Source organism: Pagrus major, chromosome 9 (genome assembly GCF_040436345.1).
Source record: "Pagrus major chromosome 9, Pma_NU_1.0".
In the NCBI taxonomy this organism is placed as follows: domain Eukaryota; kingdom Metazoa; phylum Chordata; class Actinopteri; order Spariformes; family Sparidae; genus Pagrus; species Pagrus major.
Window position 1 is genome coordinate 23,158,352 of NC_133223.1, and position 20,986 is coordinate 23,179,337.

Sequence of the window (20,986 nt, forward strand, 5' to 3'; positions counted from 1 at the left end):
TCTCAATAAATCTGCCCTCTGCATCTGTGTGAAGGAATAATGGACAATAAAAAGAAAAGAACGACTGAAAATGCGCAAATTAGCCTGCACATCATCTTATAGCTGCAATTAATCAACAGGAAAATGACTACAATACTCGACTAACACTGCAAAGTTGGGTTCATCTTTGTGCGGTACATACTGTTCTCAGGTGAGGTCGTTCATCTCTGCGTTCTTCTGAGGGTCCATCTACTTTCTCTGCAGCTCTTCTCTCGATCCCTCTGCGCCCCGAGTGTAACCTACCGTGACATCCTGTTGGTACACAACGGGTTTTTTTCCCCCAGCCCTTCCCTCGGGTCCCTGGTGCAGCATTCAGTTCTCTCTGAGAGCTCTCTGTTGAAGGGATGATCCTCTCCAAGGTCTGCCTGTGGGAGACGCCACTTGAATGTGGAACGCTTAACAGTCTTAGTTAAGCAGAGTAATCCTGTGATTAGCAGCTGAGGATCGCTGGTTTGTTGTGCACAGTGCTGGAGGGCAACACAAGCATGATGTTGTCAGGTTTACCGAAAAGCTCGTTACTACGTGTTAATTGTCAGTATAAGTGCAGACACGCGCAACATTCAAGACGTAGCACAAACTAGCACCTGCACACTCGTGTACAGGTGCTTTGGTCCATTCTGGCTCAGTAAACTTCAGCTCAGGTTGAGTTCGGGAGTCATGTGAGGTCATCAAACTTCATATAATAAATCTGGAGACAAAAGTCGTCCTATAAAAGTAAGTTTCACAGGAAGGCTTTTATGGAGGTTTCATGATTTGCCCGGTGTTGTTATATTTAGTTTCTCATCTGCTGGTTTTTCTTTCATTTCCTTTTCTGTGAAGCGCTTTGTAACCTTGTTTAGAAAGTTTCTCGTCTATCGAGATAAAAATGTATTATTATTATGATGATTATTATAAAACTGACAGATAACACTCATCAGGTCATTGAAAACACCTGTGCAGGCCAGCACGAGCCCTTTAATATAACAGATTTTAAGATTTAGATGATCTTATTTTGGATTTTAATAGTTTAGTGAAAAAAAAAGCCACATTATGAACAATATTACTTTCATTTATAATACAGTATAAATGGGATTTTTTGGCTTCTACATTTATAAATATGCAGCTTAAGTTAACAAACTTGATATGTTTTAGCCATTTTCCTCCATGTAGCTCATTAAATATTACTATATGAAGTGTTAATACTGTTATACTATATTCATATCAGTCTACCAAACTGTATTATTAGGAATAAGTGACTTAGTGAGGCCTAGAAAAGACACAATTATCTTATTCCTGCTACTCATATGATTATTTTCGGGTTCATTTACTTCTCTGTGACAGCAAACTCATTATCTTTGGGTACCAGACAAAAAATAAAAATAAGAAAAGGCATTTTCACAAAACTACACATGAAAAACTGAACACATTGAATCTTTTTCAGTTAAATAATTGTGATTGTGCCCTTTTTCCTTTGTGAATAATAGCCACTGCTCGTACTCATTTGCTTTAAGCTTTACATTAGTGACATTTTAAGTTGCTGGTTTATCTTACCTTACTTGTAATAATGTATTTTATTGATACTTACGACACCTCAGGTGACTGTCGGCCATGTAAAGCATCAGTAAAGTCATTTATTTCGCGCCACAGCTAAGCTAGCAGCTGACTGCACTTTTATAACTTCAGAGCTAGTTAGCTCAGATTTGCTGCCTATCCAGTATCACTTAGCACAAGTTAATAGTACTGGTAAGACACTGTATTGCTTTGGTGTCAGCTTGTATTCCTTTAAAGTATATGTTTGGGTCTGTAACTACTAAAAGCTAAAAGTTAAAGAAGTCATAACTAATGTAGGTCGTCAGTAGCTAGCAATGCTAACGTAGCTAAGCTAGCTAGTTATGCTGACTCAGCTGCCTGTGTTTGATTTTTAGCTGACGCCGACGTCTGGTCCGCGTCAGAGCTTCTTGTATTTTCAAGTCAAATTTGCCTTTTCTTTTTGAACACAGCCAATTCACAGGTGGCGGTGATGGTGAGGAAAGCCTCCAGACATGTCGGGAAGTTCACACTGACACGCAAGACCAAGCAACTCAAGCGGAGTTATCACCGGCCCCATCCGGCCAGAACCATCGTGACCCGCAGCCGGAGCACCAGCAGCGGCAGCTTCTTCCACAAGCTCCCGCCAGAGGTGTTCCGCATGATCCTGGATAAACTGTCTGGTAGGTGGACTGGCTGGCTTTGTCACATAATGTCACGCTCTTGGAGGTTTTATTGAAACTGCATTCAACAGATTTAATACTATAAATTGATAAAATTCACTTAAGCTTGCCCAATGAAAAGTCACGTTAGCTAAAACAGCCTGTAAGCTAGTTTGTTTAAATGGTTAAAAGGAGATGAGCTACATACTCTACATACAGTATGAACAATAAATTACATATAAAGACTACAGAAACTCTAACATTAATATATTTAGTATTTGACAGTGTTGTATAAAGTACCCAAAAGTCATACTTGAGTAAAAGTAACTTAAAATTCTGATTGCAGATAATGTAAATTTAACAAAATGCTACTTTGGTCTGATGCAGCATGCAATCTGCAAGGTAACTAGTAACTAAAGTCAAATAAATCATTTTTAAATAAATGTAGTAAGTAGAAAGTACAATATTTTCCTTTATAATGAAGTAGAGTGGAAGTATAAAGTAGCAGAAAAATGGAAATTCTCCTGTAAAGTACAAGTACCTCAACGTTAAGTACAGTACTTGAGTAAATGTACTTATATATGCCGTTGATGTTATATGCCACAACTGGTATTTGGTATTCATTAAGAGTTTAGTTTTCTGCTTTTACGTTTTTATTTACTTACTTTCATGTACTTTCAAGCAGTAAAGTGCAGAGTTATGTACATATACTTGTAATACACCGTATAGAATAAACAGTAAAATGTAGATATGACTATGATAACCATCTGAACCAAGTTTCACATAAACACAACCCATTGCTCTGATTGGATTAAAGTCCTCATATTTTATACAGTCTGCTTAGTATTTATCAGAACACAATGACATTACAACATCTACACTAAAAGTTTAGACATACTGTATATGTATATTATGATGAGCGGCACGCATTGTAATGTAGAAACCATACACTTGATATCATATTCAGTGTACACAGCATACAGCAACAGTTTAAAAAACCCATCTCTTTAATTTAATCACTACTTTTAAGAAACTTTTAGACAGTTTAGTAACGACAGCCACGCTTGCGTAGTCGTAATATTTGATTCATATTTAAAACTTTGCTGATTCAGTCCTCAAACTTGGACTTTGAAAATATGAAATAGAGGAAATTTTATCTTCAGTATCTCACTGTAACAGGTTAATTTTGCTACATTAGTAGCTTTTATTGAATTGTATTTATTGTTTGTGTTTTGAAGTGTTTGAGATCAGCGTGTTCAGCATGGCGTCCAAGGAAATCACTGGATACGTTGTGGACTACATCTCCACTCTGGCCTGGAGGAATAAAATGATCATTGAAAACTTTCACCACAACACCTGCCTTGAAGAGAGGTTGACTATTGGACACTACAGAGACCTGGGTGAGTGGCAGTTTGAGTTTTGCTTTGTGTGTCATTTTTTTAACCAGCCTGTTGTTGTGTTAGGCTTATCACTAATAACCACACAGTACGCTAGTTTGCTACACTAAGCTGCCCTGTTCAATGTCTCAGGTTTGTTGTTCAAGAGATCCACCTTGTTGCTGCCAACAAAGGACAGGCTGAGGTTTATCTTCAGCAGGTTTTCACAGGTAAGATAAGTTAACTTCAGCTAGTCCAACTGGTCAGTCGGACAAAGAGTCCATCTTTTACTTTACATCATCCAGCAGGCTTTGTAGACTTTTGAACATTTCTTTCTTTGTATTCACATTTCAAGCTGAAAAAATCCTCACAAGATGCTTATTAGCATTCTCAAAAAAATCAGTATCATCAACAACAAAAATGTAATTACACAGGCTAAATGATGTAACTTATTAGATGGATTAGATCGTCTTTGTGATCATTCATGAAAATGATGAATGGTTTGCTGTCTAATTACCTCACATCCTTTGGACTGTTGCTGTGTTGTTGCTGAAAGACATTTATTATTACGTTATTCAGCCCAAATATCTGTTGATCATCACCTCTGCTAATGATGAGGAAATAAATAAATAAAGCTCTCCCTCTGATCTGTGTTCAGATTCCCTGCTTCAGGTTGGAGCGGTGCTTAACAGCAGACTGCATCGGCTTCTCTACTTACGGAGTCTTCCTCCAGGTGAGGGCTTCATTTAAAGACTGAAAATTAAAACTCTGATGTAAATAACAAACCAAACAGTCCCATCCTGTAGTAAGAGCTTACTAAAGTGACCTTTATGTCCCATCCTAGTACCTGAAAACATTTTAGCAGAGAAATATGAATCTTTTTTGTTACTGAAAGTGTTTCGATATGTTCTGTCGAACACTCTACAGACACTGATCGCAGGGTGGGATGAGCGGGAGTGCCACCGGGTGTTCAACTTCCTGTGTGACCACACAAATCTGCTGCAAAAAATCGAGGCAGTCATCACTGGAAAGCCAGGTGTGTTTTTATACAAGACGATACGGTGTGATATGATACGAGTTTATTGTCAGTTTTATACTGAAATTCATTTTGCATCCTTCATCCTCTATTCAAGAAATGAAAACAAGAATTAAAGATACAGTTACATACTGTATATGACGACCATATATATCACATTATATCTTTTGGATTCAGAGCTCAGTTTAGGGATAGACTGATGTATCAAGTAATTCTTCAGCCTGTTGCGTTTTAATGAAGGGAGTCTAAATAGCCTATTGGAGGGCAGAAGTTTTCTGTTTAAAACATGCAAGAAGCCAGAGGAGATATTGTTTGCAAGTCTGAGCATGCTCTTGTTGTGAGTTGCTTGAGAGGAGTGTGAAAAAATAGCAGCCTGCTCTTCTCCGAAGCTTGAAAAGTATATATGAGGGTGAACAGAAGTGGCAGGAATCAACAATGAACAAAATCTTATCTTTTATTGTCGGCAACAGAAGAGCGCTAGAAAGAAGTGAGCCACAGGTTGGCCAGTAACCTTTCGCACAAATTTGGATTTTTTAATATAGTTTAGTTTTAAGTGTCTCAGATCCAGGTGATACTGCAGTACAGCATTACACTCAGTACCAGTGATTTAAAAAACATAACAATGATAAGGCTGCTGGCTTCAAAAGAAGCAAGAAAGTAAAAATGTAAAAGTTTCAGTGTCTGGGAGAGAACGTGTTGCTGAATACAGAACAGGACAATCCATCAGAGAAGACATGGTTCTTTCTGTTAAACTTACTATTTGGGGATTATTTAACGCAAATCTTACATTTTTGATGCCGTAAGCACATTGCAGGAAAAACCTGGTGAAGGCTGCATTTGCTTTTAAACTTTTCATTTTCAGTTTCTCTGGGTCAGATCCAGACTGAGGGTGTAGCAGCGTGCACGGTGTTTGAATCTGGAGCAGGAGTGGGATTGAATGGCCTTTTACTGTTGACCTTGTGGCTTGATACAAAAAAAACAAGTTTGTTTACTCGTTGCTCCGTTCCTCAGGCGTGTGGTGGTACCAGGAGCTGCAGCTCCGTCTATTCTGCCGTCAGGTTCTATTGGACCCGTGGTCGAACCAGCCGGATTGCCAGTTCTGGTTAGCTCTCCTCCTGAAGCCTTGGCCCATGGTCAGCCAGGCTCACTTACTGTTCATTCTCTATGGACCTCTGCTGCCTGAGGGTAAGATAACTTCAATACTCACAGTTAATGAAAGCAATCACTTTGTGGGGCTCGTGTTTATTTGACTTTATGAGAACATATTGATTCAGGATGAGATTTAATTTGTTGAGAATGACATCTCTCATTTTGTTTACACTGCAACTCTCTCTGAAAACATGACCAGACTGTAATCCTCCGCTAGGCAATATATTTTATCCCAAAATGATTTGTTTCTCACCAGTGATGAGTGCTATCCCTTGACTGTGGTTAATAATTCATGTTTTGACTGAAATAAAATGAATTTTGAACCAAATGCACAATGTAAATTTGAACACTGCTCAGGAGTTAAAACCAAAGTACAGAAATTAGTTGTATGATGACACCTAAATAAACGACCTTTAGTGTCATATCCTGGTGGAAGAGACCTGGGTATTGGAAATTCATCGTGATGAATGAGTTAATAAGTGGGGTGCTGTCCTCCATCATGCAGCCACCCTCGGTTGGCAGGATCTGGTGGAGAGGGGGCTGCCTCACAGCTCTCTGTGGGACCTGGCCCGGGCCATCCTCCTGCTTTTCGGCAAACAAGAAGTCAGTGACCGGACCGCCAGTTCGATGCTGACAATCCTGGAGGAGCTTATTGGTATCCTACCTCAGTGGCTCTCAAAGTCTCAAATGCTTTAATATCACACACCTGCAGATAGACACGTATTAGGGTTAAGGCTGATGGCTGTCCTGCTCTTCCTCATCATCTCCAGTCATTCCTCAGCCGTGGCATGTGGAGAATGTGGCTCGTCTCTTGGTCCTGTGTGGCAACGGTCTCTGCTACACCGTTTTGGCCAGCAAGGCCGTGAACGGACGATTTCTTGAGATCTCTAGACTCATCGTGTACATCATACTGGTGAGAAACATTTGACTAACGAGACTAAAACGTAAGACATTTCCTGTATATTTTTCATTTTATTATGGAAGTACACAATATCTTTCAGCAATGTTTTTATGTTGATGTTTTTAGTTGTAGTGTTTTAGTTTAGTTTAAGATGACTATAATAACCTCGGTGCTGTCCATGGTGCTGATTTTGATTTTGAGGAGGTGTTCTCTCTTTTTCACTTGGCAGGAAATGCATTCACTTCACAGAGCCTTGGAACTGACACACCTCATTAAAGTGATCCTAAATTAAGAATTATACATTTTGTTTATTTAGTTTTCTGTTTTGTACGGCTTCGTCCTCAGGTGTGTGAGAAGGACGGCTATCACATGTCCTGGGCGGTGAAGTTGGTGCGGCAGATCTGCAAGGTGTTCAGCACGGCACCTGAAAGGTTTCTGTTCATCCAACATCTGGAGAACATGTTTTCAGAGGTCACCAGGGAGATTTTTGAGTTTTCCATAGCAGGTGGGTCAACTTTTTGGAGTGTGAGTTTCATTTCATAAACGTCAAGTCTGGACATATTACGTGAAGCCGTGAGGAAAACAGTTCCTTCATCAAGTAATATGATACCATAATATGCTGATATTGCAATCAAAGTATGAAGAAACAATAGCCGCAGCGTTGAGGCAGTGGGAAAAGGTACAATAATGAATTGAATAATGAACTGAAAATTAAATAAACAAGGGAATCACATCATATCTTGCATGTCTATCTATGCAGTGCGGAGCAGTTTGTTTTAAAAGTGTGTGTGTTGATGGGTGGATGTGTGTGTGAGCAGCTCAGACAGAAGGACTCTACTGGGAAATCCTTTATTTTCTTTTATTGAAAATGTTTTTTACCTTGAGTGGATGTGTTTTCTTCACCTGGAGTGAACCCTCCTTTGTTTGCCTCTGATTACGTTCCCTCTTTAATTTTGAGCCTCTTTTATCTTTGCCCAGTGCTAATGGTCAATAATTCACCTGGAGCACTGCGTTCCTTCCACCGTTTAATTCTCCGCTAATGTGATTTTATGAAAAAGCAACAGGTTTCAGAACAAACAAAGCAGGTTTTCTATCAGCACGAGTGGTGAATAAGAGTGAATTGGCATCAAAGTAGTGGAGTGATTTCAGACTGCGTGAGTGGTGATTGAAATTCATGCCACTCAGCCCACTTACATGCACATATTGTATATACAAGATATTTTCATTCCCTGTACGGTGCTCAACATTTTGTCTTGTGACTCTTTAAAGCAATTCCCATCCCGTCATTAGGCTGCTTGAGTCTATGAGCAGCTCAACCAAAGAGTGATGTTTCCTTCTCAGATTATTTCAGGGTTCGTAAGAGTGTTGGAAATCCTTGAAAACACTTGAATCTTAAGTGCTTGGTTTTGGATAAAGTGCTTGAACATGGGCAGTGTTTATGATAAAAATGTTGTTCAATTAAAAATGTGGGTTTTCATACCAAAATACTTTGTCTTATGTCCTAAGATGCAGGAAACGCTCGAAAAAGCCCCTTGGAAATGTTTAAAAAGTGCTTGATTTTGACTATGGAAGAAGGAAAGAACCCTGTTGTTTATTAAACTGAGCTAGATTTGAGAAAAGCAGACATGACAAACACAGGTAGAAATGCTACTGCATCTAGTTTATCATATTACTTACCCTAATAATAATTAGTAATTAATTCTATCATCTGTTCCCAGGAAACCATTTTGATGATAGGGAGACTTTCCAGAGCTTGTGTATCCTCCTGGACGCCAGCGCTCGCTTCCACGCTAAATTCCTCCACATGTTTCTCCGATAGGAATGATGCAGACAAAAATTGACAAAATGTGGAGGATATGAGGAGGAGTTGGAAGAGGACAGAGACTAATAATGAAGGGGAGGGGAGTAATAAGAGAACGAACCTTTGTAACAATGGTTGACAGTTCACTGTTCGCTATAAACAACTCTGCACTGGTTGGCTGTTTAATGACTTTTGCCAAACCACATGGTTATTTACACATTTTTTTTTATTTCTCTGTAAGTTTTAAAATCTTGTTCTTAAACATCTTGTTAACTTTTGTAAACTGTATTTAATATTTATTTGTTGAGAGCAACAATATTTATGGAAACTATTATTTATTCACATCGAGCCTCGATGAAAGTAAAGTCGATTACACTGTTTTTATTACGACTTATTAAAATGGTATTTTGTCAATTTGTCTTCATTTACATATGTAGCTGCTCTCTTGTAGAAACAGAAACACAGCATGCACTCGGCAAGTAACAAGCTTTTATTTTTCCCCAGGTAGTACAATATTCAGCACTGACAGCATTTTCAACAAAAAGTTCAGTCGATTAAATAAATGAAAGCACGTGTCACAGAATACAAAAGAAGCAGCTTCAAATAAAAAGGTTGAAATGTTACAGAAATAAAAATTGAGGGTATTTTCAGTACAGTATGTTGTGTCATAATAATGTTTAACATAGATAATTATCTATTATTGGCTGCTCTAAATAATCACTTTACAGAGTATCATATATAATTTATATTATTTGCAGGATTTTATTATTTTTTTTTTTCAACAAAACATGGTGCCAAAGTCGTAGCACGCACAGGAAGTACTAGGCTATTTGTCATTGAAGTTTAAGGCCTACAACATCAAGTGTGATGAAGGATGAGATCCGGTTACCATATTCACATCGCGCCCATGGTCACAGGCTTCAGTCAGTCATTTGTTCATTGTTTTGATATGATCTGACAGGAGAAAAAACAGAAATATAGATACATATATATATATTTTATGGTATCTGGTTGTGGGTGGGTACCTTGGACACTAACATGCGGACATGTACTCATTAGCTTTACATTTAAATTTGGTAACACTTTATTAAGGTCTTTGTAACGAGCAGTAGTTAACAGGTAATACAGCCCTTACAAGTTGTCATAATTTGTTGATAATGGTAATAAGATTATATAAGTGTTGGGAACAGCATAAATCATGTCTATCACTATCTTTTCACCAGAACAAGACACTTTTCTTGCTTTAGATCCGGCAGCTGCACGAAAGCAAAGTTAACTGCTAATTAACGCTGGATAAAGTATGTCTCAATCCTGTGTGTCTTCAACATGCCTTCATCTCATCGCACCTTGATTATTGCAACAGCCTCTTCTTGTGTCTTTATCCAAAATCTTGAAAGTGACTACTGACTGCACAGAACTCTGCTGCTGGGCTTTTAACCAGAACTAAGAAGTACGATCACATCACACCTGTTCTAACCTCTTTACATTGGCTCCCTGTTTCTTTACGAATTTATTTTAAGACATTATTGATTACTTTTAAAGCTCTTCATGTGCATGCTTATTTTATTAGTTCACTTTTTTTTTTTTTACTGCTTATTATTTTAGATTTTAAATCTGCTCTTCTTGTTCATCATTTTGGTATTTTACGTGTATTTCACTTGATGTAAAGCATTTTGTATTTTTTGTTTGGTTCGGTCTATAGTCTATAATCAAGATAAGATTTTTTTGAAAGCTTATAACTGTTTTATAATCTAAATGTAACAATCATTGTCTTATTAATGTTAATAAGCATCTTATGAGGGCTTATTAGCTTGTAACTAAAGCTTAATACAAGGACTTAATGTAAATCTAGGTGCTGTATCGTGACCTGGATGACTGAGAACCTTCATCAACACGACTTAATGTAAAGCGTTACCAAAAGATTTACAGTGTAAACAACACAAAAGCCTCCTTCGGATGGGATTTATTTCTGTAGCTTTTCTCATTGGGTGATAATTACACAGATAACTGTTATTGGTTGGCTCATTTAACCTCCCATTGACTTAAATCCCATCCAGAGAGTCACTGAGATACAATCTACCACCACAATCACTTTACATGTGACTAAATACATTATAATGATACTTACTGTCTAATTTGTTCTGTGGGTATAAAAAAAAAGACTTGTCTTAATGCAGGTGGTCGACAGGATTCACACATTGAAATGAGCACAGTTTGACACAGCGTTTTCTTTTGAGTTAACAGTTTTATGTTAAATGTACTGAGCGGACACGTTACCTTGCAGCCACTCCAGCCCCTCCTGCAGGCCCTCTCCTTTGATGGCATTGCTGGCACTAAACGGGATAAACAAGGAGATGTGCAGGGGTTAATCTCCTCGTGGCACACATTCACTTTCTCATGACTTTTCTTCCGATCCTGGATGTTCAAAAGCTGTCTAGCTCTTAATCCACCTGCCTTCCATCTGTTTAATGAGTAAACAGGGTGGAAAACACACGTGTCTAAAAACACTGCTTGTTGCTGTGCGTCCTCGCAATGTTTAACCTGAGCTATGAAAGAGGACGTGTGAAAAGACCCAGGAAGCGAAGAAACCTGGTCTGGTTTAAGACTTTAAGCTCTAGCTTTGGAAGCACAAAATGCTGCAGATGGAGATGTAAAAGAGCTTGGCTCAATTCACGCAATTAAATCCAAGTGCACTTCCTGAACAACCATGACTCCTGTAGCAAACTACACAACAATGACCTTTTACCCTTCACCAGGGTGAATATTTAACAATAATGGAGTCACAGAATCAGAAGAAACAATCAACTACAGTGTGCTGGCGTGTTTTGACAGATATTTTACCAGATGTGCCAGGGTTTGTCTTTGATGTTCTCCAAACTCAACATCTGTGAGACTTTGACAGAAGACATGGCGCCGTCCAGATCCATCTTGTTAGCGAAGAACAACACTGGAACCCTTTTGCAGCGGATATCTGGATGATAAGACGGACATGAAGACCAGTGAATCATCGGCCGAGAGGAGGGCTGCAGCTGAAGACTTTAAATGTTGTTTTCAAGATGAATCATTCAATTGTTTGGGCTATAAAATGTCGAATGGTCTCCCAGAGCCAAAAGTGGCTGCTTCAAATTGCTTCTTTTTTCCAGCCAAATGTCCAAAACCCAAAGACTCTTCATTTACCATCATACATTACAAAGAACACCAGCAAGTCATCACATTTCAGAAGCTGGAAGCAGAAATGGTTTGCCAAAACTGCCAGAAAAATCTTTAGTTTATCCAATAAGAGGTTAATGAGTATCATCATTGAGTTTAAAGTCAACTTTGAAGTCTATCCTAATTATATATCCAAAATAAATGTGCTACTACAGTCAGTATGCTGCAAGAACTTTTCAGAGAAATCAGATTTTACTATTTCCTGTTTTCTTTTTTCTTTGTCGAATATATTATCCCTAGTATTACGATCTTATATGTAGAGAGGAGAGTCCTGCCTGTTACATTATCTGTTTTTCATTAAGATGTCTTTGATTTCTGTTTGTGTATTAATGTTATATGTTGTCATTGACAAATGATATAACAGAGTTAGAAAAAATAGTGATAGTGATAGTTTTACCTTGAATTTTTATCTATCTTTTTAGTATACATCACAAATTTAAATTTGTACAGTGTGGACAATGCACCATGCTGAAGTGTTTTACTGGACCGAAAACACAAATATGCCGGATTAAAATACTGTTATACTAACAACTGAAACCCAGGAAGTTGCTCATAGTAATACTAATGCCAATAAAATGCATTTTAAATTTTTTTATTTAACCTTTAATTTACCAGGAAGTCCCAGGTGTCTCCTTTACAAGAGACACCTGGGCAAGAGTGCAGCCATACAAATCACAACATAGTAAAATGCAATATATAAACCAACATAACATTTTCACTAAAACTGCATTATTTCCATTATGGCACAGATTTCACAATATGAATCCTGAACCGTGCCCGCTGGCTACAAAAAGTATCCGTACTGCGTTTTTATACAACATTAGTCAAGCAGTACTGCGGGTGTTTGTACCTTCATGATTGAGAAGAATTTCTAGCTCCTCTTTGGCAACAACCATTCTCAGTTTGTCACCGCTGTCGATGACAAAAATGATGGCATGGCTTTCTCTGAGGAGGACAAGAGGAGAAGTTGTAATTGACTAACAGTCATGTTAATGTAACGTGTTTTGATAATAAAAGAAAATGTGTTTCATACTTGTAGTAATGCTCCCATAGGTTTCTATATCTGCTCTGCCCCGACATATCAAAGACTGTAAAAGACAGGCTGCGTGCAGAGAGCGGGAGAAAAAAACAGCTTAGAGTGATACTTACTGCTGCGTTTGCCATTTTAATCTCATGTCTAAAAAAACGTGGTAAATACACATTATAAACGTTGATAGATTCTACCTTGAATTCTTGAACTTTTCAATGTTGAAGCCAATTGTTGGGACTATTTCTTGTGTCTGCGTCTGCATCCACACACACACAAAAAAACAGACAAGTAACGGCAAAAGTATGTCAACAAGGAAACAGAATGAGGGAAAGTATGATATGGGCTTTACCTGACTAGCATGTTTCCACTCTCCTGAGAATGGGCCTAAATGATTCGAATGCTGAAAACAAGCAATCAGTGAATGATTGCAGTGAAATAGAGGAGATCTTGACAGGCCTTCTCACAATACTTAGCATATTAATGTCACAATTTGTGTACCCAGGACAACACACAGTACACACAGGCCTCAAAATACCACAATAATGTCTTTAACAAAGCTCACAGCAAGGCCCAGCTTACATTCGCAGGTTTCAGTTGGTTGATGATGGTCGTTTTGCCGCTGTTGTCCAGTCCCAAACACAAGACGTTGACCTCTTTCTTCCTCAGGCCGAGCCAGCCCGACAGTTTATCCAGCAGCCCCATTGCGCCTGATTAACACTACACTGTTTAAAAACTAACACATCACCCCATAGGTGGTCTTAACTAGTGGGAATTAAATACACTGAAATTCTCAAACAATGATGACAAACATAGCCGTGGATGGTGTGTTCTCGGTTCTGACTGTGAGTGGTGTCACAGCTGAGATGCCGCCTGAGTATCCCAGCTTGTGTCAGGTAATCCTATTAGAGCGAATTAAGCTCTGTAAAACACCCGGTGACCTGATCGTGGAGTATGGAGCTTTCCAGGCCCCCCCGTCTTACCTGGCAGTTCTTTAATTGCTGCCACTATCAATCTGTTGTGTCCGCTTGTGTCACAGTGACAGTGATTCAAGTGTTGTGTTTCTCAGGGGTGGATGTAACTAATTACAGCTAGTGAAATGACTGTAATTAAGTCATTTTTTTGGGCAGTTTCAAAAGTACTTGTCATTGATTTGATTGTACTCGTTCTTGAGTAAAGATGTTCAGCACCGTTTCCACCGCTGGTCTATGTCACAGTAAAACCGGACAAAGAGGTCATTCAGGTCAAATTTGGTCACTATGGACTCATACATGTATACAGACATGTTATAAGCTCTGGATATGTAACTGCAATGTTAAAATGTGTGTTTAAAAGAACTAAGAATGCAAATAATATGTATCTAAGATTACATTTTCATAAAAAAATAGCCGGGGTTCAGTTTCTCACAGCAGGTCTGGAGCCGGTCAGCGGTCCGACAGCACCATCTTTTGGTCGTCAGTCAGCTGTACCACTTAATGACAGTTGCCTGGTTACAGAGGTGCCAGCTGTCTCATATATTTGACTTGAATATTTCAAGTTAAAAGCAGATTAAAGACATAAAATTAACTCAGTGAGGTTTGCAGAGGTGGTAAGTAACAATGTACAAATACCTCGTTACTGTAGGCTACGTGAGTAGATTTTTCAGGTATTTGTACTTTACTTTTTACATTTTAACATGAATATCTGAACCTTCTGCTCCTTACATTTTCAAAACAGGCTTGTTACTTTAGTTTTAATGCATTTGAGGGGAATTATTTTAATTTTACGTCATTGAATTGATTTCAACGTATCAGTGCATATCACGCATGGCAGACGTAGCAAGACGAAACAGAGAGAAAAGGCGTGTGAATGTCTCGTATCTGCACAGACCCTGCAGCCCTCTGCCTGTAGTTTCTTATTTTCTCATTTTTTTGCTGCTCGGGACGCTTTGCCAACCCAAAACGTCTTTGACGTCCTGGGAGTGAGACTCAACAAATCAACAGATCCCACTGATTCTACCTTTAAGTTTAATAGTCTTTGAATTATATTAATATGATGTGAGGTTAAGTTAGCTTTCCACAGACACGAGGGATACTTTTTACTTTAACACTTAAGTACATTTCACAGCCTGTACTTTCTTACTTTACTTGAGTAGAGAATGTGAGGACTTTTGACACTTCTGGAGATTTGTTAAATGAAGACGGATCCTCTGAAGGGACGGCCCCTGCAAGGATTCTTCAATTAAGCTCTGAAAACGATGACATGTCACAGCCTGAAAGAGATAAGATTGCATTTCTCCCTTTGAATCAATTCTGTTTTCATTCCCTTCGCTGAAAAATCGAAACAAAATTAAATGAGCAGTCGACCACCAGAACTGTTCGTCTTTATTTGCAAATAAATATTCGCTGTAACTGCCTCTTACAGTGTGCAAGATCTACAACATCTCTTTGGAAATTATAGAAAAATAAAATACAAGAATTATAAGTATACTTGTACTTTGTACAAAAGAACGTCCTAACATTGCTCAGCAGTAGAACATGCTAAACAAACAGCATCTGATATTCTCCATATTCTGTAGAGGGGGTGGTGACTGTGAGCGTGTTTGTGTGTGTGTGTGTGCAAATATGTGTGTGCAATAAGTGTGTTTGGATGCATCTTTCCCACTCTGGAAGGCCTGGATGCATAATTACGCTGTGACCGAAAGGCACAGATATCTAGATCCAGTCTGCCTTCGACATAAATCATCGAGCCCCAGTTTGTAATAAAAACCAGAGCTGCAGAGGGGCAGGCCGCTCTCTTGAATATGGAATACAACTCAAACTAATGGCTAGGTCCTGTGACTGCATGGAAACTTATGAACTACTCTAAAGTGTTTCTGTGTTGCACGGTTAGCGGACTGTAAGGCATTCTGCGTGGGGATGTCAGTGTGTGTGTGCGTGTGTGTGTTACTGTTGATGTTGGAATCACACACGATGAGTTATGATGCTGCTGTTCATGTTCGTTCTGTCTCGGCCTTCCTGACAGTCATTTCCTCCCTCTACTGGACAGCTCTGTCCTTCAGAAGCCCTGAGAGGCAAGTGAGGAAAAAAACTTCTAGTGATCCATTTTATTAGACTGATCTGAACTGTTTCCCCTCTCGAGTTTTATCACTTAAAAACAGGTAAAAAAAAAAAGTTTTGCTGGGATTGTCTTTTTCCATCTGCTTGTCTTGGCAGGATGTGCCCTACTCTGCCTCTAATACATGATCAGATGTCACCATGTTAGGTCCTGTGACTGCACATCAGAGACGTTATCCTTTTCAAACAGATGTTTAACGCTGTAAAAGTCTATTTAAACTCAAACCATGTTCTCCTAAACCTAACCGAGTATTTTTGTTGCCTAACCCTAACCCTGGAGAAAGCTCTGTGTCAAGAAAAACTGTAGATTAGTAACATTTCTTTTCACTGTTAAATGAATTCATGTATGTGTTTTTTCCCCTGCAAGAAATTGGTAATACAGATTATTAGATTACAAGATTTTATTCATGTCATCACGTCATCACTTTATTCGATTCAACGTGTAGAATTTTGTTAAATATTATATTTATTGTTGAGTAATGGTCAAAAATACGTTTAGTGAGGTCACAGTGACCTTTTGACCAATCACGTTGTTGTAATTTCATAGCTAGGTGACTCTGGGAAAAGAAAAATGTAAAAATAAGCACATGGGAGTTGTTTATCTTTGTAACAGGTTTAATGTTCTGAAAATGTCTATTTTATCTCAAACCATTTTTTCCTAAACTTAGCCAAATATTTTTTTATTGCATGCACCTAACACATTATTTTAGTTCCCTGAACCTGGATTCGATGATCAGTTCATCCTTGAATCCAAGCGGACGTTTGTACCACATTTGAAGAAATTCCCTCGGGGTGTTTTTTGGGATATCATGATGGACATCCCGGAAACATAATGCCTCTGGCCCTGGCTATCGCTGGCATGGAGGCAGAAAAAAACACCTGACAAAACTTATTCATTCATCTTTTTCAAAAATGAAAAAAACTTGACCATGATGATCCTTTTTTTTTTAAATGCCAAAACTTTTGTTTCCACATGTTTTATAGATTAAAAAAAGAAAAGAAAAAAAGATCAAGGAATTAATGAATAAAACTTTTCTTTTCCCCAGTTTTAAATGAATAAACATGTCAGATATCAGACTTTGAAAATCACCAGGTTTTTTTCTCACGTGCCTCGGGACCTCCGCACTGTCCTGACCGCACTAAAGCAAGACTACTTTCTTTTCTTACCGGTTTCCACTAACCAGGTTTTAGCTACTTCTGCTGCTTCCAACTCAACTACTACTTCTATTCTGCAGCGCTGCCTATTCATCACTTACTTAGACAATGAAGAAAAATGTTGATTTCAATGGCAAACATCCAACAACTTGACATCATCTATTTCAGATCCAACACGTTTCATTTCAGACTACGTTTATGTACACTGGTTCTCCGTATTGCCACATACTGCCACAACCTTTACATGACCACAATGTAGTTACGTCCGGTAGCTTTGCACCATCCGATGGATTATCCCGCTCCGACATCTTGGATCAACTTTGTCCCAGAAACGCAAACCACTTCCGTTATTCGTGTGTGTGTGCAGGCCAAAAGAAAACAATGAGTGCAAATGGAAGCTAATTCTGAAGAACCATATAAGTCCATGTTAACTTTCCAGACAACATCTCCTATTTATATCTAACTTCTGTGAACATTCATATGTTAAGACAGTGGAGATTGTGTACTTCTCAGGCAATGTAAAACATTCACAATCCAAAAAAAAAAAAAAATCAGGCTTATCGCACAACTGTGAGTACACTGTCAGAATAGACTTGTATGGTTGTTCATATGAAAGGCAACGGATCCACACCTGCAAGCTGAGCACGTGACGATAAAAACAGGGTGACAGGTGTTGTGGTGTGAGCCTCGTGTCGTCTACGCGAGGTCTCTCATTGCACGATTCTTAATCTCTCTCTGAGATACTGAGGTGACTGCATAATACTGTATTGCTGATTTGGATAAAAATCTTTAAATAAATAAAACATCTTAAATTAGATCCAGATTTACTAGGGCTTTCACATACAGGACTGCACATATATAGATATTAGGTTATGATAATAATTATCGATTAATTGTCTATACACTTTGAAACATTCAAGACATCTCCGTAGCTTCGCTTCTCACTTCTTTCTTCAAGTATTATTAGCGTACCAGATTCTCTGGAGAGAGGGTAAACTGAAGCAATGCAAACAAAACCTTTGTGATAAATCATTAAAACCCCCGAAATTAAAAATATTGAGAATACTTTTTTTTAAAAGACAAAATTTTTTCGATTGCACACCCGATAGCAGCTACATGAGCACATAACTCGGAGCGAGAAAAAGAAGAACGACCGAAAGGAAGAGTCAAAAGATTCAGTAGATTACGTCTGCAAATCTACATCTCTACATATTGTTGCTCCACACACAAAGTACTGCTGCTGCAACAAGGCATTACATTCCCCTAAGTGAGGGCCTGGGCCAGTCTTTAAAGTCTGTAATAGTCTGGCAGAACCAGGTATACTGGGTAAGGGGTGTATAGTAGGAAGAAGTCTGTTACTACTGGATTTGAGGAAGACCGGGGGGGGGGCAGTCCGCTGTGGTAGTCTGTCCAGTGACCTCCTGCATGAGGGGTTATGACTCAGGCACAGGCTGTAGACTGTCTGTCCAACGGTCTAGACTTCGCTTCCTTCTGCTCCATCCATCTGTCCGTCCCAGGTTGTGTTAAAGGGTGTCCTCATACATGGAAACCCTTCTCCTGTTCGTGCAGTAGCTGAAGGCGGAGGGTCTGTACGCTGCTGATGATCCGCCCGCTGGTGGCCGATGAGCTCCACGCCAAGATTCCTCACATCTCTAGGCCGAGAGCGGAAACACAAAGACACACAAAGACACACAACACACTTTAACTGGTGAGGAATTTAAACTAAATTCATTCATTAATGCATTTAAAACATAAAGTTGGGGACCTTGTGAGAAAAAGAATGGTTATAATCAAAGCACCAGAGACGCAAATATCCTGAGTTGAGCCTGATCCTACACTTCCCATCATGCAATTTGATAGCAACGTTCATTAGACCCACAATGCCTGATAAAAAACACATTTCTTCAAAATCTGCACCCCCACTTTTTTTAACACAGGCTGTCTGTATACAGGAAATGACTCTCGCTGGCTCCCACTCTGGGGTCTTGATCACCCTGTCGGCATTTATCTAGAAGCTGTCGGTTGCTCAGTCATTTAATCTGGCTTATTGAAGCCCGTAGATGTTAACGTAGCCAAATTACGAGTTTCACAGCGCTGTGTTCGGTCCAAAAACCTGAGACACTTCCCCAAAATGAAAGCTCACCATCTTGTATTGCCGGGGGATGTGTTCAAGGCAGCCAGAACGTTGACATATAAAGCCTCAAGCTGAAACTACAACAACCCGATGACATCACTCTGACATCATCAGGGTTGTGACTCAGACTTTTGAGAGCTCCTTCTTAGAGCCACAGGAGACATTAAGAGTATGAGTAGTAGTCATAATGAGTAAACTGAACTTGTTGGAGTGCAGATTTAAATCACTACTGCTGCTATTAACATGACATTTAGTAAAGGTTGTGTTTAGACTCTTCCACTCACTCAATACTCATCCTCGCCACAGAATCCAACGTGTTGTAGCCTGCTGCCATGAAATTGCTCTTGTACTGACTCATCTTAATGGAGTCCAGCCAGTCGCCGATGGAGATGAACATCGGGTAGTCCATGTCCTCCCCTGGAGACTCTGGTAGACTGTAATGAAAAATACAAAAAAAATCAAATCCTGCCAGTATTTCTAAAGCACGTCAGAGTTGGACAAGTGGCCTAAAGTTGTCAGAGTGACTCACACTTGGTCCTGATTTTAGGTGTAGGAGTAAAAGCATCTTATTAACGTTTTCTAACCAGGAAAGTCTCACTATCTCTGCCTGCATTTAGGAGAGATATTCTACCATAGCTCACTGTTTGTTGTAACTCAAACAGCTCAAGTTCTGCTCTGAGATGAAAGTGCATTTCCTTTGAATATGAAACTCCTCAGTACTGTACCTCTGAATATCCTCTACCAGCGGCAGCAGGCTGCTGGGGTTACGGATCAGTTTATCCAAGAAGGAAACGACATCGGTGAATTTTGGCCGATGACTCCTCTCCTTCTGCCAGCAGTGCAGCATCAGTTGGTGCAGGGCCACGGGGCAGCCCATGGGTGCAGGCAGTCGGTAGCCCTCTTCGATCGACAGAATCACCTGGAGACACAGTTGGATGTGATGAAGGATGAAGTCTAAATGTGAAAGACGGCGGCTGAACTGGAATTTATCTAGCTTGAAAGGAAAAGTTTTCTTCAAATGTGTGTCATGTAACCAGTTCACTGCTGTTTCTCCATGCAGCAGACCAAACAAACACAATCACAATCACACATCCAAATTTAATGCACCTTTTCATCCCCTTTGTCACATTGGATTTACATTGTTTATGTGCAGATTTAACACTGAAGTGTAGTGTCACAAGACAAAGAGTCTACAGTCAGGCTAGCGGCTCTCTAGCTGTGCATGTGACTACACATGCACAGAGGTGCTAAGAGCTAAATGTCAGCATGGCAGCATGCTCACAATGATAATGCTGAAATGCTGAGTTACAGGCGAGAAGGCTGCCAAGATCGTGACCGCAGTGTGAGACTGCATTTCAACATTCGAGTGAGAAGCCACTGAATATTTTTAGGGAGAGCTCGGTGCATCTCCAGCTGAGCCGTGTTTGTGTTGACAAAAATAGATTTTTTAAGGCCAGACATGACCTTTAGAAAACTGAACGTTAAGAAATTTAAAGTTGCAACAAAAAGACATGTAAAGTTTCAACATATCTGTGGTTTGCAGTGATGCAACATTTATTCTGGTGACTGGGTGCAGTGGAAATAGGTTGTTAACAACACCGCCTTTTTTATGGCAAACTTGTTAGCAAACAGTTGCTTATTTACACATCAGTTATGAAGCAACATTACCATTCCTTTGGTGTTGTGTCCAATATTCTCTCTCTTTCAGCTCTGTTCAGGTCTCTTTTCAACTCCTGAGGGAAATATCTGCTGCTTTAGCTGCTAAATTCTTCACTGTGTTCACCAATTAGTCGCTTGCTCTGCCTGTCTACTGTTTTTGCTGAGCAGTTAGTGTAAATTGGGTTTCTATGCAGCCAAAAACGACACTATGACAGCAACAAGACTAAACCAAAACG

General features: G+C 39.3%; 3 protein-coding genes across 3 annotated transcripts in view; 1 reads left to right on the forward strand and 2 right to left on the reverse strand.

The window, feature by feature from the left end:
• Positions 1–1,690: 1,690 nt before the first annotated feature.
• On the forward strand, positions 1,691–8,833 carry LOC141002816 (F-box only protein 47-like). Its single transcript, XM_073474216.1, has 11 exons — positions 1,691–1,761; positions 2,019–2,228; positions 3,446–3,607; positions 3,737–3,813; positions 4,242–4,316; positions 4,511–4,619; positions 5,631–5,804; positions 6,274–6,423; positions 6,539–6,681; positions 7,015–7,174; positions 8,388–8,833. The coding sequence occupies exons 2-11, from the start codon at positions 2,039–2,041 to the stop codon at positions 8,486–8,488; spliced, it is 1,341 nt and encodes a 446-aa protein (XP_073330317.1). The 5' UTR covers positions 1,691–1,761; positions 2,019–2,038; the 3' UTR covers positions 8,489–8,833.
• Positions 8,834–9,398: 565 nt separating this feature from the next.
• Positions 9,399–13,412, reverse strand: LOC141001988 (ADP-ribosylation factor-like protein 6). Its single transcript, XM_073473152.1, has 8 exons — positions 13,290–13,412; positions 13,060–13,110; positions 12,905–12,966; positions 12,714–12,782; positions 12,531–12,625; positions 11,312–11,441; positions 10,748–10,803; positions 9,399–9,424 (listed from the first exon to the last, which is right to left on the reverse strand). Exons 1-8 carry the CDS (start codon positions 13,410–13,412, stop codon positions 9,399–9,401), a joined length of 612 nt encoding a protein of 203 aa, XP_073329253.1.
• Positions 13,413–18,493: 5,081 nt separating this feature from the next.
• Positions 18,494–20,986, reverse strand: part of epha6 (eph receptor A6) — a 136,189-nt gene continuing 133,696 nt past the window's right edge. Inside the window, 4 exon segments of the mRNA XM_073473388.1 lie at positions 18,494–18,565; positions 18,567–18,609; positions 19,376–19,525; positions 19,817–20,010. Of these exon segments, the coding sequence (XP_073329489.1) occupies positions 18,494–18,565; positions 18,567–18,609; positions 19,376–19,525; positions 19,817–20,010 (459 nt within the window).